Source organism: Hydra vulgaris, chromosome 11, assembly GCF_038396675.1.
Source record: "Hydra vulgaris chromosome 11, alternate assembly HydraT2T_AEP".
NCBI lineage: Eukaryota > Metazoa > Cnidaria > Hydrozoa > Anthoathecata > Hydridae > Hydra > Hydra vulgaris.
Genome location: NC_088930.1, coordinates 34,655,001 through 34,673,718, shown reverse-complemented (window position 1 = coordinate 34,673,718; position 18,718 = coordinate 34,655,001). Strand labels below are relative to the sequence as shown.

Sequence of the window (18,718 nt, the reverse complement as noted above, 5' to 3'; positions counted from 1 at the left end):
TGAAATAAAAAGAGATTTTGTTACTAAATTTTTAGGAGTGGTTTTCGATGAGAATATTGCATGGAAACCGCATGCTAACTGTATGTGACGCATCTGACCAAAACCAGTCGGATGTCGCGTTATGTTATATTGAGAAAACCATCAAAACATCTCAAAAATTATTTTTTTGCATAATTGTTTACATAATTATATAAACAATTATGCAAAAAAATAAATAATGATAAAAATTGAATTTTTGAGATGTTTTGATGGTTTTCTCAATATAACATAACGCGACATCCGACTGGTTTTGGTCAGATGCGTCACATATTTGCTCAAAAATATCTAAAAGTAATGGAGTCTATTAAAAAATCCAGATCATATCTAAAAAAAAAAAGCCTTAACCCAACTTAATTGCTTATTTATTCACACCCATATAAATTATGCCAACATAGTTTGAGGAAGCACCGAAAAAAAGTTAAAATGCCTTTATCGCCGTTAACAGCATGCAATCCACTTCATTAGTTTTGCGGATTGTTTTACTTATTCCAAACCATTATTTAAGGAGATGAAAATAGTTATCATTTACGAAATTATTGTTTATAACGTTTTATGCTTTATTAACATGTGGAAAAACAATTTAACTTAATGCGTCTTTAAAGACCTATTTTCTCTAAGCCTAAATAATAAACATATACTTAGAAATAAATTTTTTGTATATAAACCAATTTGCACCACAAAGTTTAAAAAACCTTTTTCTGCAATTACATTTCGAGCACCATCAATACGTCCAACACGTTCAAAAAATGTCTTTTTATGTTCCGTGTTCACTAGGATATCTTTGGAACAAAAATCTTATTCTATCTATTGATGATATATTTAAATTTTTATAACCTATTACATATATCCCAGATAGCACAACTTCCTTGGGCCATTATTGGGCAATTATCGGCTACTATATTGGGCCAATATTGGCCGCAAACATTGGGAAAATATTGGGAAGCGCAAATTGGGCCTTTATTGGGCAAATATCGGCAGATTACTAGATAAATCATGGCTCCAATATTGGGCCAATAAGGGTTTGAAATGGCTAATAACGGTCCAATATTGCTCAGCAAATGTTCAACACCGGCCAGACCTTGGCATAATATTGGAGAATAATGGCAAGTTATTGAATATTTATAAATACGATTAATAGCTATTGTTAAATCGCATAAATACGATTAACAATAGCTATTGTGATATTCAAAAGCAAATTGGCATTACATTAATGTACGGTCATTATTAAATTATAGCTATCATAATGATTATTAAATCATTATAACAATATAGATTATAATAATACGTATATAAAGTATATAAAACTTTATAAACTTTTTAGTTTTTTAATTTTATAATTTTATATACTACTTTATTATACTTTTATAATAAATTTTAGAAAATATTCACTGTCTTATTTAAATAAATTAGACTGGAGCTGTATATTATAATGATTGAAATTATTCACTGCCTTGTTTAAATAATTTATCTTTAATTTAATTATGACTAATATTATTAGTAATAAATAATAATTCATGTATTAGGTTAAATATAATTATTACCTAAATAGTATAATTAATATATTCATACGCTCATATATTTATTAACCATTTATTTAGAAATTAAAACTATACAACTTTTCATAATTGATATATTAAAATTACAAGTAAGATTAAAATAAATCAGATTAAAAAAAAATCTACAACTTTTTGTCATTAAAGTAAAAATTTTATTGACTTTTTCTACTCTCTTCTCGAGCTTTTTTTAGTCCATCTCTGTCAATAGACCCTGACAGCCATTTGGAAATTAATTTGTCTAGTTGACTAGCTGTGGATGTAGGATAGCCTTTCCTTACTGCATTTGCAAAATAAAATGTGCAATAATAGGCAGATGGAAAGAAATTTTTGTGGTTCTTAAAAAGATTATAATACAAATATTTATAATATAATATTTACGATGATTATAACAATGATAATGATGATGATGATGATGATGATGATGATGATGATGATGATGATGATGATGATGATGATGATGATGATGATGATGATGACTACGACAATGATGATGATAAGAATATAAGTTTTATCTTATACATAACATTTTTTATCAAAAAAATTTTATTTATAAGTTTGCTTACCATATATCACACTTTTTACCCCAACGAGACAACCAAACTCTAATTTTCCTTTTCTTCCTGTAAAGTTATAAAGTACTGATAGTTTTGCTGTTAAGATTTTCTTAGCAACTATTCTTATACAGTCATCAAGACAATTTTTTCCAATTAGAGACAAAAAAGTAACCTATAAGGAAGTAAACATTTATCATTAGCTATTGCTTATGAAAATGACTTTACTAAAATATAAATGTTATTATATATGAAGTCAATTCGAAATGGAAAAAATATACAAATTTAAGTTCTTAATTTAAAAAAAATGTACATTTTTATATTCTCTATATTATATAATGATAATATAAGACTTACTGCATTTGATCGGCATTCAGTATCTTCCAGAAAAATCCTATTCAACTCGAAGAGTTCACCTATTTCTTTTAATTGAAATATAAAGTTTTCTGGAAGATTTTCCTTGTATTATAATCAAGATACACTTGCTTTTGGCGCTGCACACGTAATTCTGACTTAATTTCCTCCAACTGTTTAATCACACTGTGAAAATATAGTCTAACAAGATCAGCAACAACTTGTTTTACTAAATCAGGAACTATCCAAAAACAATAAGTTATATTTATAGGTTATACTATATAAGAATAAAATTTCAGGTGCTTTGTAGTTATAAAACCTATTATATTTCATCTTAAAGTCGGTGAAGCCAGACAATGGGAATTTGGGCTCAAAATTTTCAATATCCTATTTCTTGTTTACAACTTTACTGTTCTTAATTACATCTTATGTTTTCTTAATTACATATTATGTTTTGTAAATACAACTTTACTGCCCTCAACTACATCTTATGTTTCTTAATTACATATTATGTTTTCTTAATTTCAAATTTACTGCTCTCAATTACATATAACGTTTCTAAATTATAAGTCACACAAGTGTGGAACCATAAACGTTAAGCTGCAAAATAAAAACATAAAAAAAGCCCCCTCAACTTATCAGAGCATCAGGAACCATAAAAAATTAGTATTTTGTAACTTTTAAAAATGGTCTATTTTCAAACTTCACATTTGGTGTTTAAAAGAAAATCTTTTTGCAAATATGTTAGAACAACATATATATGCCAAAATATTATTCTAAATGCAAAACTTACGAATTGCAAATGTGATGCTTGTGCTAGAACTAGCTGGCGAAGGTTTATCAATTCGATTTGTAGAAGTGGCGGATGTCAACTGTCGACGTGGGGGTGGTGGAAGAAGTGGTACCAAATGTTCACTATCTGAAGATTCAGAACTAGAATTTTTTGATTGCAAAAATTTCAACCAAAAAATTGCAAACAAAATTGATTTCAAATATAAAAACAATAATAAAAAATACAAAATCTCAACTTAAGAATTCTAATATTGCGTTTAGAATTTAAATATTCTAAAAATATACAATAAATATGATATACTTTACCATTGTGATTGCTGTTTTTTCCTTTTTTTAATCTTGATTTATTTCTGAACAACTTGAAGAAAAATCTGTGGTGCAAAGATTTTGCCTCTGCCTTTTTCATCTTTTCATAGTCTGGAAAATTATAATTTGCAGAAAAACAATCTTATAATCAAAACTAGGGGCCATCCATAAAGTACGTACGCAGTAAAACCACTGATTTAGGACTCCCCGTATCCCCTTGTATGTACTTGAATGCTTTTAACGACCCCCCTCTCTGTGTACATACACATTACTTATTACAAAATCAAGACCCCCTCCCCTCCTTTACCAACGCATGAATATTTCAAAACATTACCAACAAAAAAAAAACTTTTTCTCTCTTAATTATTTATAAAGAAATATAAAAATATTGTGAAATTCAATGTTTTTATTAGAAATAAAAAATCAAGTTTAAGAGAAATAGAGAAAGTCAAAGCGCGAGAAATAGAGAGATAGTCAAACTGCGTATGTACTTGCTCTCTTTAACACCCCCTCCCTCCCTCATACATATTCGTACGTTTTTGAGTAACCTCCATCCCCCAAACCTGCGTACGTACTTTATAGATGGCCCCCTATACAAAAACATATAGAAATTAAATACCTCCAATTTTCAATACTCATATATAAGGATAGAGAGGCCAGTCTTTATGATTAAGAATTGGTAACTTTTTTAATTTTGCCCATTGTGTAGCACCAATTCCCTGAGGCCAATAACATGTAGCTGATTCTTGTATTAACCAGCAATCAGGAACCACCGCCACTTCATCCTCAAATTCGAGTAAATAATAGATTACTATCTGAAATTAAAAGATCAACATAAAAATCAGTTTAAATAATAAATTAATTCATCATTACATAAATGTAATGATAATTAAATCAATTATAGGTTTTAATAGCATAGAGTACTTATATGAAAAAGTCATAATAAAAGTACAAAAAAATACATTTAAGTGTATTTTGTATAGTATAGTATAATATAGTATCTTATAAGATGTGCAGTTTTTTTAAATAATTTATCAAATTTTTTTATGTTTAACTTCATAAATTTTTTAAAAATAAAATTATTAATAAGTTTCATTCTAGTAATAACAACTTTTCATGTTCCTATGTTGTATAAAAACCAAATCTCATCAAATACTAATATCAATATGCAAAAAAGGCCATAATACAAAAAGTTAGCGAAACAAAAAATAAAGTTTATGATTTATGTATTTATTGAGGCTTCATAGATAGAGAAATACAAACAAATTTGGACTTGTATGATAGTATCACATATTTTTTCTGAATTTCATCTGTTGTGGCAGATTTAAACTGACATGATAAATTAGAAAGTATGTTACAAATCAAGCAAAAGTCACTTTTTAATCTTATGCAATTGTTTCCTTTTGAGGTAGAGTAAAAAAATTTCATTTAAAGTAATTTTTTTTATACTGTTGACACTCTGTTTGTGTTCTAAAAACAATAGGACCATTTTCATGCAGCTTTCTGGGAATGCCTTCCTTCATAAATTTATAATTTATGAAGGAAGGCATTCCCAGAAAGTTTCTTATAATTGATCCATTTCTTTCGGATATACTCCCCGAATAACCTGTTGAAGTGGTAAATGAGGTTTACGTATTAAACACTTTATATGCCCCAGAAAATTTTCAAATGGAAATGCAGAGTAATTATAAACAAAAATCGCTTGCAAGGTGTATTAGGCTGTGTACATTGTAGCTAATAAAACCTCTGCCATATATTCCTATAGCATTTTCTACAAAGGCTCTTAAGATAGATTCCGCATAATCAGCATGACTTTGAAACAGATTTGAACTAGCTAAACAGTGGATTCCAACAAAAAACAAAAGAAAATTGTTATATACAGACTTTGAAAGATGTCCTTTTAGTGCAACTATGCCACTGTATAATAAAAATTGACTGAATTCCACTGCTTTTCAACACTCTATGTCACTTAAAGGCCGAGTCTAGAAAACTCATAAGGAATAAATTTTTTAAATTCTATTAATCTCTCTGGAATGCCATTAATAGATGCCTTTCCCAATCTTACTCCAGCTAACAGGGCTTTTTATTAAAAACATTAAAATCCTTCTCGTTACTCTAAGACGTGCTAAGTGCATAAAACCAAAAGGAAACTGAGTTACCATTCCAATAGACAATTTTTTAAAAGAAATATCTCCAATGTGGTGATTAGCATCTGTCATATCGTTAAAAGATTGATCAGTTCTTAGCGGAGCATCAGTATTAAGAAATGTAACTTTATTGTGCCATTCCCTTTTTTGCATACATTTATCACAACCGCAATACCCGTATGACCTTTACTTTGTTTTATATATGCCCTCGCAGGAGTATCACATACAAAGCAGGATATACCAATGTTTACAGAGTATCTTTTACTATCTACATAGATTTTAACAGGACCTTTTTCTAATTCTAACATTTCTTCAATGAAGTCTTTTGATTATTCATTCAAGTTAACTGGTTTACTTGGGCCGCAAAACAAGCCTATTAAAAATGGATTACTTGAAAATGGGATTGATGCTAGAATTGGCCAAAATTCTTGAGTACTTGACTTCTGTAAGGGCAATCCATCAATATTAATTTGTAGAGAAATCGATAGAGTTTCAGAGCAAAGACTTGTGAAAAAGTGTGGCAAAAGATATATGTGTTGCAACGAATTAACAATGCCAAAGTGAAAATAGGAGCTTCAATTTTTTTTGACAGTGCTTGCTCTCTGTGTTTTTATTAAAGTTTGTGGATCTTTTGGAAGTAATGGGTGCAAAAAAGTGCAAGTTATGGGGATAGAAAATGATGCTGCCCACATTCCCAAATCAAATGATAGCCCTTTTCCTCTGTTTTCAATTTCAGAATTATTTTCCTCACTGGTATCATATGATAACAACTCTGCATCAATTGTATCCTGCTTCATAAACATTTCCCAATTATTTGTTATAAATTCATCATAATAATTTTTTTCATTTAACTTTTTTCTATCTATTGAATTTAAATCCAGCATATTTAACTCAGAATCATTATCAGATTTGGAATTATCATAACTTGGAGATAAATGATCCAATAAATGTTGATTACTAACACCATAATCATCTTTTAGCACTACAATGTCATTAAAAGGATAGCAGTCATCAAATATAACACCATCTATTTTTAAAGCTATATTATTATTAGAGACAGAAGATTCTGTATCAATATCACACATAATTTTGTTGAAGATTTAATTATTTTTCTTCTCTTTGACCAATAAGATGGCACATCATTATCCATGATCTATTAAAATCCCTTATATAAACTTTATATAAGCTAAAATGTTAATAAACAAAAACTATGAATAAAAAATATGAATATATGTATATTTGAAATTGATTATTGATTTTCAAAATACAGTTCTATAATAATTTTAACTTATTGGTGCAAAATGATTGTGTTACCCAGAAATGTGCGCCATATTAGAAAATCCTACATTTTCGCAGCTATTGGTATAAAAAAATATATTCCCAATCAAGTCGGCCAGTATTTAAGCTTCAATATTGGCTGCAAATACAAGCCAACAAACGCAAAGCCTCAGCAAATAAGGCAAAATGATGGCATACAATGGCCTGTTATATTTGTTAAAACAAGTTATTGGACCGATAAAGGACCATCATATGGTGTTTACAGGGATAATATTTGTCTTTTTAATTGTAAGACTGCTATTGTATTTTCTCTTTCGTATTATAAAGAGACGTCTAAGATCTTACTGAACTTACTTTATATATACTTTTATATATTTGAGCTTTTATAGATTCTTACGATATATATATATATATATATATATATATATATATATATATATATATATATATATATATATATATACATATATATATGTATAGAGTGAGAACAGAATTTAATCGTACAAAGTAATTTTATAATATAATAGCGCTCTACACCTCAAAAGTGATGAGTCCAAACTACGTAGAGTTTGTAATTTAACAGCTGTAAAAAAGAAAAAATTATTATTATTCAAAATGTTCATCCAACTTGTTTTTGAATTGGCTGATACTAACTCATCTATTGTTTCTTGTTTAAGTTTGTTCCAGTCATTTACCACTCTATTGGTGAAAAAACTGTTGTTTAATATTTTCCGTATAATGTCTTCTTAGTTTACTATTGTGGCCTCTAGTTTTATGGCCTTTGTAGTATTTCGGGTTTTATGTGAAAGTTTATGATATCGTATCCTTTCAAATATTTAAACATTTGTATCATATCACCTCTTCTTCTTCTATTCTCCAGCAATAATAAACCCAATTTTTTTAATCTCTCTTCATAGCTATACCCTCTTAAACTTTCTATTCTAGTAGCTCTCTGTTGAACACTCTCTAGTTTATTTTTATCATACTGCTGAGTAATTCCATGTCAATTGAGCCATGCCATGTCACCATACATATCAGATTTTGCTGATTTTTATACAGTTGAGAGTACTTAGTAAAACAAAAAATTCTTGAAAATTTTAGCTTTTAGCTCCAAGAGGATCCTTAAATATGATCATTTTACTTTCAACTGATCTTGGCTAGGCCCCTCTTGTCCTCTCAGAATTGAGAACTTTGTTTAAAGGTTCCAAGCTATGTAGCTTTAAAAATATTTGATATTTTGACTTAAAAATTTGTACCTGACTATTTTCAGGGTTGAAGAATCCAATGAAATAATCAATATTATAAAAAAATATTTTTAAGTACCAGTAATTATCAATTTAAATCAATTTAGGCAATTTTTTATATACCTGATTTTGATGCTCAAGAAACCCACGTGGCCTTGATGATATCAAAAAAATTTTTTTTACACATTATTCTAAATTTTATGATTTTTCACAAAACATAAGAATTTTGATCTGCAAGTAAATTGATGATAGCTCCTAGTTCCAGGAATCGTTCTACTTAGCTCAAAAAAGTGGGGCACGTGCCCCCAGCTCCCTCCCCTAGTGTCTTGGGCCCTTTTTTAATTTTAAAATGCTTGTTTATCAACACTATATAAATACAGAAATTTTCATAGCTCTAGCTAGTCTGAAAGGTGGTGGAAAATGTATTGCAAGATTCCGCTACAAAAAAGTGGGGCCTGTGCCCTGTTACCCATATATGGGTAACAGGGCACAGGCCCCACTTTGTATTTATATAGTGTTGATAAACAAGCATTTTAAAATTAAAAAAGGGCCCAAGACACTAGGGGAGGGAGCTGGGGGCACGTGCCCCACTTTTTTGAGCTAAGTAGAACAATTCCTGGAACTAGGAGCTATCATCAATTTAAACCAGAATCTATAGATACTATTAGCTTTAAACGAACAAGTGAAGAAGTTCATATAACAGGCATTTTTTCTTTTTCTGGAATTCAAAGTTCTCAAAATGATCAGCAAATTAACATTGATGCCTTGAAATTGGGTGAATTCAATATGTGTAAATATGATGCGTTTGATTGGATTGGTATGATCAATGAAATTGATAATATAGAGCAAGATGTTATGGTAACGCTCATGCACCAGCACGGTCCTTTTAATAAACTTTTCTAGCCATCTAGAGTAGATGAGTGTTGGGTGCCAATTACCAACATAACTTGTATAATTGATGCACCTGTAACAACTATTGGACGTTTTTATACTTTGACCGTCGATGCATCTATGCTAATCTTAACATTATCTCGAATTTTTTTTTTTTTGTATTTTATTTTGTAAATAATGAAGTAAAATGGAATAAGTATAAAGCAATAAAAATTTTTGAATACAATATTTTCAAAGTTATCTTAAATTTAAGCCACATTTATGTATTTAAAAAAAAAAAAAATTTTTTGAGAAAAAAAGTGGGGCATGGTCCCAGGTGCCCCAGCCCCATGGACCATCTGGTCGTCTAACCTGAAACAATTTTAACGCATGTTCATACTACACAAATGCTAAAAGTTTCGGAGCTGCAGCTTGTCTGGAAGATAGTGAAAAATCCATCTCAAGATTCTGCTCAAAAAAGTGGGGCCCCCAGCCCCCTCCCCTAGTTTCTTGGGCTCTTTTTTAATTTTAAAATGCTCGTTTATCGACACTATATAAATACAGAAATTTTCATAGCTCTAGCTAGTCTGAAAGGTAGTGGAAAACGTATTGCAAGATTCTGCTACAAAAAAGTGGGGACTGTGCCCCGTTATCCATATATGGAAATCCATATACTTGCAGATCAAAATTCTTATGTTTTCTGAAAGATCATAAAATTTAGAATAATGTGTAAAATATTTTTTTTTATATTATCAAGGCCACGTGGGTTTCTTGAGCATCAAAATCAGGTATATAAAAAATTGCCTAAATTGATTTAAATTGATAATTACATGTACTTATAAAATATTTTTTTATATTTTTGATAATTTCATTGGATTCTTCAACCCTGAAAATAGTCAGGTACAAATTTCAGTCAAAATATCAAATATTTTTAAAGCTATGTGACTTGGAACCTTTAAACAAAGGTCTCAATTCTGAGAGGACAAGAGGGGCCTTGCCAAGATCAGTTGAAAGTAAAATGATCATATTTCAGGATCCTCTTGGAGCTAAAAGCTAAAATTTTCAAGAATTTCTTGTTTTACTAAGTACTCTCAACTGTATAAAAATCAGCAAAATCTGAGATGTATGGTGACATTTTTGAAATTTTATGGCTCAATTGACATGGAATTACCCTGCTCATAAGGATTCCAGATGGGAGCTGCATATTCTAAATGTGGACAAACTAAGGCTATAAACAAGAGCTTCGTTGTTTTTTCATCTAAGAATTTAAAAGTGTGCTTGATGTAGAGGTCAAAGCCGCCGCCATTAGCGAGAAGCCGCCGCTACTTACACCTACTTTTTACAGCCGCCACTTTACGTTATTAGCAACTACTAAGCCGCCAATCGAACAATATGTTCAGCCGCAGCCGATTTCAAAGTCACTATTGTTGGCAGGAAAAAAAAAGAGAAGAGTTTAATAACCTAAAGTCCTCTTGTATAACTTAAAAGTAGCTTTTCGATTTGCTACGCAAATTCTCTATGAGATGAAATAATAACTAATGATATATTATATAACTAGATGTCTAACTTGCAGGATTTTATTGGACAAAAAATGAAGCCGCATTTTTTTGTTTATAACAATAGTCCGCCATTTGTAAAAAGGGCAAATGCTAAAGCTGAAGTGTGGAATAAAAGTTAAAAATGCAAGCCAAAAGCTCCCAATAAATTAAAGATAATTCAAAAACAAGTTTTAATAATTATAAAATACTTATAAAAGTTTTTTTATGAGCCTTTTTTTATTTAAAAGTTTTTTAATTCATAAAAATGCTTTAAAAGCGTCTGTCGTTTTACTTTTCTATTCAAAACTTTAATCCCTTTTAAATCGAAAATAAATTAAGGAATCATAAATTATTGTTTTACAAGTATTTTAATTTCCGCGTAACACTTTTACATAAATAGTATTTAAATTTAAAATATATTTACTTCATTTAAGAAAAAAAAAGTTAAAATATTTGTTTACAAATGTAATCCGCCATTTGTAAAAAGGGCAAAAAGCAGCTTCACTTTTACGATCGAAGTTTGACATCTAGTTTATATAATATATCATTGATAATAACAAAGCACCCCCTCCTTTATATAACTACATCAACGTCCGCCACTTCTTTCATATTTTAAATACTGCGTTTTTTATTCTTGGCTTATAAATTTTTTTTATCGTTCTGACATTTTTCAACTTAAATTAGCTAAATTAAACACAAACAGAGTTTGTATAACTTTGTAATGGATCGAGAAGAATCTTGTATTTCACATAACAGTTCTTTAAAATACTTGAACATTAAACTGTGTAGTTCATTCAAAAAAACAACCACAGATTGTATGGAAATACAATGTATGGAATCAAATCAGTATGGAAATACTATGGTCAAATATTGACACAAAATTGTAAAGTTATCGACGATGAACATTATTACTGTAGCCAATGTTTTTTGATAGAAAAACAAAAAGTTGAGTCTTCAGGTGCAGGACATTTATCAAAAATTCACAAGGTTAGAATTTCTACATCAAGCAGTAATTTGAAAAATCATCTATTTCTTGTTCACAAAATATTAACAGACAAACCGACCGTTGTAATGAAAAGTGATAAACTTTTACGTAGATGGTGCAGTAGCTCTATAGCTAGTTCGTCAAAATATGATTTAACTCGTGATCTTGTCCTTTGGTTTTCTACAGATCTACTTCCATTTTCTCATGTTGATAATGAAGGATTTAAAAAGTTTTTTGAAAAAAACATTTATGGTTGGACTGACAAATACAAAAAAGTTAATTATATGGGTCTGAAGTGATCCATTATCAATGAAAACTGGCATAAAAAAATTTTTACTCTGGCTTGTTTGCCTTTAGAAAGTCATACAGGTGAAAATTGTCATAATTTTATCAAAGACATTGTTCAAGAATTTTTTCAGAGGCGTTGTAGAGATATGAGACTACATACTGTGCACGATGGTGCAGTGAATATGACAAAAACCTCAAGACTTTTAGGCTCAAAGGATCCACAACATTGTCTAGCTCATATCTTGCATTTAATATTGACATGTGATGGCATAAACAATTGTACTGAAACAAAATGTTTGTTAGAAAAATGCTGACGAATTGTAACCTGCCTGAACTTCAAGTCAACTTTACTTTTAGAGGAATCACATCATGAAGCAGACATATAATTATACAATAATCTTCGAATTCTTGCTGAAGTGAAAGACATTGATGATTTAGAGCAGCAATATCCCATTCAAATTTATGATGAAGCAAACACGATTGAAGCAAACAGTTTAGATATTGCTTGTAAAGAAAAACTTGATGATAATTTCCTAAAAAGACAGCATAGAAGTCTAAAACAGCAAATAGGCACAAGATGGAACAGTGCTCTCTTTATGATAGAATCAATTAACCAGTTATTAGATCCTGTAGAAATTTTACTTAAGAAATGTAGTAGACAAGACCTTTGTTTAGATAATGATGAACAAGCCTTGATTTCAGAATTGGTTAAATTTTTAAAACCGTTTGAATCATTAACCCATGTGGTCAGTGCTGGAAATTCACTTTCTATTTTGCCATTAGTTAAACACAAATACTAAAGCATCTTTCAATTAATTCTTGTGATTTGAATGAAATAAAAAAACTAAAGGAATATTGCTCCAAAAAAATTGACCAAAGACTTAAGTTGTCAACTTCTGCAAAAATATGCTGCTTTTTAGATCCAGCCACAAAAATTTTATATACAAGAGATGAAATAAAGGAAAGTTTGTTGGAGAATGCTTTAAACATAAAAGTGACCCAATTAGATTTAGTTCAAGGTATTCTATGTCTATACAACTAATAACATCAATAAAAGAAGTTTTTGTTTTGGAAAAAATTACTGAAACACAAATAAACTTTATTACAAAAACTATTAATTTTTTAATATTATTTAATTGTGGAACACGGAGTAGTTATTTATAATTGTTAGACATTTTGAAATATTTTATTAACTCATTGAGTTCTTCAAGTATTATTTGTTTATTATTGATATCACTTTTTATAAAATTTATTTATCTGTTTTTAGTTATATCAGAGTCAGAAAATGATAGAGATTCAAAAACATGTACTAGTGCTAAGCGACAACTACTTCAAGAGATGAAGAAAAGTGTTACTTCTGCAGAAAAAAATTATCAAATTGTTTCAGAAGTAGAGCAGTTTATCTCTCATACACCTACGACAGATGAAGAACTGGATTGTTTATTGTTTTGGCGAAATCATCATGCAAAGTATCCACACTTAGCAGTGCTTGCAAAAGAGTATTTTAGTATACCAACCTCGAGTGTATCAGTGGAGTCCATGTTTTCATTAACTGGATTGATTTTGAACTCAAAAAGAAGCAATTTAAGTTCGTCCAACATGAACATGGCTCTCTTTATTTATGACAATATCAGTCTAATTTGATTTTTAATTTTAATTGAAAAATAAAAGTCGTCTTAATTTAAACTTAAATTTGTTTTCTTTTTGTCGAAAACAATACTAGTTATATATCAGAGCAATTTGTGCAGCCAGAAGCCAGCAACTTTATTGGTCAGCCAGTATCAGCTAGTTAGTCAAGTTGCTAAGCTTTTAGCCATCTGATATAAATGTCAGCCAGCGAGTTACACGTTCTAAGCATGGCTTTAAACTCTAGCTTGATGTGACCAAGCTTTTGATTTGCTTTATTTACTACTTTATTTACATGGCGTTTCCATCCTAACTTGTCAGAAACGTACACACCTAAATCTTTTTCCATACTTGAGTACACTAAAGCTGTATTGTTCATTGAAAATTTGTGTTGGTTATTTCTAATTACCATAATCTTACATTTCTGCTGATTGAACTTCATCAATCACTCATTAGACAATTCCATTAATACGTCTATATCTTGTTGAAGTTGAATTATATCATTATCATTTTTTATTGCTCTAAGGATTTTCGTGTCATCAGCAAAGAGTTTACAGCTTGATTTTATTTCATTGGAGATATTATTGATATAGATATGACAAGTATCCTACTAAATTTTCAATTAACAACTTTATTGTACCAAAAACTAATTTAAAACTAAGTTCTTACCAAATCCAATACTGTGGACCATTTCTATGGAAACACTTTTCAAAATTTATTACAAAAAAAAAAAAAATATTCAAAATATCTCTTTGGGACAATTCAGGAAAGAATCTAAGAGTCTCTTATTACAAAATGACTTTTTAATTAAAAATTAAAATATATCATTTAAAATAAATACATAAATAATATAAATTATCTAAAAAAATAGTTATTGACACTACTTCTCTTTTGTTGCAGTTTTATTTTTTTTTAATTTTTTTTTTTTTAAAAAACTTTAATACTTTTATATTGTTGTTAATCTTTGATATATTGAGTTATATTTCAACACTTCATTGTAAATTTTAATATACGGCAAATAAAAAATAATAAAAAATAAAATAGGCTACAAATAATAGTGGTCCTAGCACTGATCCTTGTGGTACTCCACTCACAACTTCTTCCTATTCAGATGTATTATCTCCTATCACCACTCTTCGAAGTCTGTTTTTTTTTAATCTTTGGCACCAATTCAATAATTTTGATTTAAAACCAATAGCATCCAGTTTTAACAATAATCTTTCATGATCAACTAAATAAAACGCTTTGGCAATGTTTAAAAACAAAACAATCACATCCCAACTATTGTCTATTGAATTTGTGATGAAATCTAGAGACTCCTATAGGTTCGTCACACAACTTTTATTATTCACAAATCCATGTTGGTTTTTATTGATTGGCTTGTTATCTACTAAATATTTCATCATTTTATCCTTAATTATCCTTTCCATGAATTTACAACCTAAGATGTTAAAGATACAGGTCTATAGTTGCTAGGGTCTAATTTGTTACCATTTTTAAACAGCGGAATGATATTAGCACATGACCATAACTGTGGGAGTTTACTTGTTTCAAAGGATTTATTAAACAATAATGATAGGGGTTTGGCTAAAGCAGATTTGCACTCCTTTAAAACTTTTGGGTGAACTTTGTCCATTCCAGTTGCTTTATTAGTATCCAATTTGCTTAAGTATTCCTCTACAACAGAGACATTAAAATCTGGATTTCTACAGAAAGTTTGTGTTTCTATATCTATGATTGGAACAGATGAATACTTGATGAATACTGATGCAAAATACCCATTTTATGTATTTGCAATTACCTTTAAATCTGTTACAATACTACCGTTATTTAATTGGATCGCTCTTATATTCTCTTTGACTTTAGTTTTATTATTTATATATGCATAAACTTTCTCGGGATTAGATTTCGAATTTAAAGCAAGATCATATTCAAAATTTTTGATTCTCTGATTAACCTTTTTTTTTTATGTCTTGTTTATCTCTTTGTATTTTGCAAGTAAATGAATGCCTTTGAATTTCTTCCCTCTGCATTTGAACCATACTTTTCTTTTTCCTTTCGACAATGCTTTCAATTCTTTATTTATCCAGAGAGGTTTTGTGTTGGTTTGAATATTTGTCACTTTAATGATCGGAATAAAAAGTACATCCTTCTTCGTAACAACTTAGCCAATTTTTGTAACATTCATTTATTTCCAAACCTTTAAATTCATCGTTCCAGTTTATAATTTCAAAATAATTATTTAATTCATAGAATTTCCCTCAATTGTAAGTAAACTTGTCTTTTTTAAACGCACTTTTATCAATACACTTTTCTGTATGACTGTAGTTAAATCTAATAATGTGATGAACGTGGTTAATAACTCCCAATGGTAGAAGGTGTGCCAGTTTATAAACTCTATTTTTATTTTCAGTTATAATCAAATCAAGTACGTTGGTTTCATCTCCTATGTTATTTTGAAAGGTTGGTTGAATCACATTCTGATGCACGAAGCAATTATTTAAACATTCTTAAATATTTTGGCTTTGTTATCAGACTCACAAGTTAGTTCCCCATAATAATCCTCCATCCACCTAATTGTGTGGAAATTAAAATCCCCACAAATAAGGATTCCAGTATAATTATTTGATAGTTTCTTTGAATGAGCAAATTTAATAGACTTTGTGATGTTGATACAGTTACTTATGTTGCTATTTCCGGTTCTGTAGATACTACACATATTTTTTCATTTCCTAATTCAATAACACACCAGATTTGTTCTATATTAGGGTTTTTTAAACATTTTCTGATATTTCATAAGCCTTTATATCATTTTTTATATATACACACTCTTCCATCTCCACCAACATTTGTCTTTTCTAAATAAGGTGTATCCATTGGTATTAGTTACTGACTCATTATTCCACCAAGTTTCACAAATCATTACTACATTAACTTTGTTTGAGTTAATAACTTTGATTAGTTCATCAAACTTATTGTTTAATGAGGTTGCATACAAGTACAAGCACATTATTTCACTGAGTTTAGATCTCAATCTTGATGGTGCTTCAAATATTTTATTGGTTTTTGATTTCAATTTTTTGCAACATTATTGTTTCTGATAACGAATGGAAATGTCAAACTTTTTTGTCTGATAACAAATCGAAATGTCGAACTTTTTTGTTGAACGGATCGAAATGTCGAATTTTTGCTTTTATCTTGATTAATAATGAAAACAACAATTGAAACAACTTTTTTAAATTTATTTCTTATTTACAATTAATTAGGAAAAATATAAGAAAATGTGTTTGTCATACAATTTTTGATTTTTTACTTACACAGGTATTAATTTGCATGCACAAAAATTAATTGAACAAAACTGTTTTATTATTTGTTATAAATGTTTATGGTTTTTTTTAATTTATAAAATGTCAATTTTATTATTGAATTTTTTTTCTAGAATATTATTTTCAGCAACTAATAACATTTTTGATAAAAAAAAGTCATTAAAAACTCTGTTGATCGAACATTATTGGAGAGAAAGTTCTTTATAATTACTGCATGATACAGTATTTTATTCATTCAGATGTTAATTTTATTGAAAAAGTACTTTGTACGATTAAATTCTGTTCTCACTGTATGTGTATATATATATATATATATATATATATATATATATATATATATATATATATATATATATATATATATATATATATATATATAATATTAGGGATCTTCTTTAGATTTAGATTTTCAATTTATAACATGATTTATTATAATTTTTTATTCTTTTTTATGTCTTGATGTAAAAAAGTTTTAAACTTCTTTTTTAAGGTTCTGATGATAAGATCAATGATCTTCTTTCAGAAGTTTGTTTGTTTTTGTACCCTGACAAATGTAAGCAAAAATAAAAATAAAATTTTTTTATAAGTAATATTATTAAATAACGATTGACAAGGCAGGTTATTGCCAGCGTTTAAATTTGCCGCCCATGTGCGGTGCACTCCCTGCACCCTTGGTTTAGCGCGCCCCTACTGTTAGTCACTGTTAAAATTACAACTTTGTATGGAAAATAGAAGTATAGAATAATATTGAATAATAATAACAAAAAATTTATATGTATTGAAATGCATTAATTAATTAACTAAAAGCAGCTAAAGCAACATATTGTAGTTTATTGAGAGTGCTAAAACAAACAAAGGTCCTTGTTGGCTGACATTTGCCGACTGCTAACAATAGATCCAATTTTGCCGATTCCAATCACTGACCTATATAATAACTGGATAGCGCATCTAAGAAAATAGCATAACTTTTAAAGCCAAAATATTTTTGCCTGTGCCATATTGGGAGGACCTGCAGAGAAAAATTAATTAGTTGAAATATTGTTAGGTGAACAAGCTATTTCTTTATTATAGTGGTTTAACTTTATGTTTTTTTATATTTAACATAGATAGAATGTATGGAAAATTATTTATTTATATTCAAATAATGATAATTATTTTTTATAATCAATTATATTTTTATAATTATATATAATCAATTATGTTTTTATGTATTTTACAGGTTTGTTCAATATGCACCTTTTAGTTCTTAGTTACCCTATGCAGTGTGATAGAGGGTTTGTAACACAACTGTATGGTAAGCAGCTAAAACATATAATAACCATTTTACTATTGTATGCTTTAATCTTTAATTTTTACTATTGTATGCATTTAATAAATGCTGCATGAACTATTAGCTAAGCTCGGTGAGTAAACACAACTTATAGGTTCCCTCTAGTTTAATATAAAATTTGAAAATTATACAACTATATATATAATATATATATATATATATATATATATATATAAATATAAATATAAATATATATATATAAATATAAATATATATATATATATATATATATATATATATATATATATATATATATATATATATATATATATATATATATATATATATATATATATATATATATATATATATATATATACATATAAAGTTGGCTCCCCAAAAAAAATATATAATTGCAGTTTAACTCCAGAAATATATCCATATATTAGGGTGGTGGTAAAAACAACTTATTTAAAAAATGTCAGCTGACAACCCCTAAATGTGTTTTATATAATAAAATAATACTGGATTTAAAAATTTTTTGAATA

At 28.6% G+C, this 18,718-nt stretch overlaps 1 protein-coding gene across 8 annotated transcripts in view; it reads right to left on the bottom strand.

Annotated features, from left to right (window-relative positions):
- LOC136087601 (uncharacterized) overlaps window positions 1–18,718 on the bottom strand; it is a 41,902-nt gene that overhangs the window by 18,398 nt on the left and 4,786 nt on the right. The window contains exons 2-7 of one of the 8 annotated variants that reach the window (XR_010641924.1): window positions 4,218–4,413; window positions 3,599–3,709; window positions 3,294–3,433; window positions 2,504–2,741; window positions 2,159–2,321; window positions 1,606–1,930 (exon numbers count right to left, since the gene is read on the bottom strand). Coding sequence is in view for 3 of the 8 variants with exons in the window: in XM_065810881.1 (XP_065666953.1) it covers window positions 2,572–2,741; window positions 3,294–3,419; window positions 3,599–3,698 (396 nt within the window). In the remaining 5 variants the exon portion in view is untranslated. Of the gene's footprint in view, window positions 1–1,605; window positions 1,931–2,158; window positions 2,322–2,503; window positions 3,434–3,598; window positions 3,710–4,217; window positions 4,414–18,718 lie in introns of those variants that run through there. The other 7 variants (XR_010641925.1, XR_010641921.1, XM_065810879.1 and 4 more) reach the window with 7 other exon arrangements.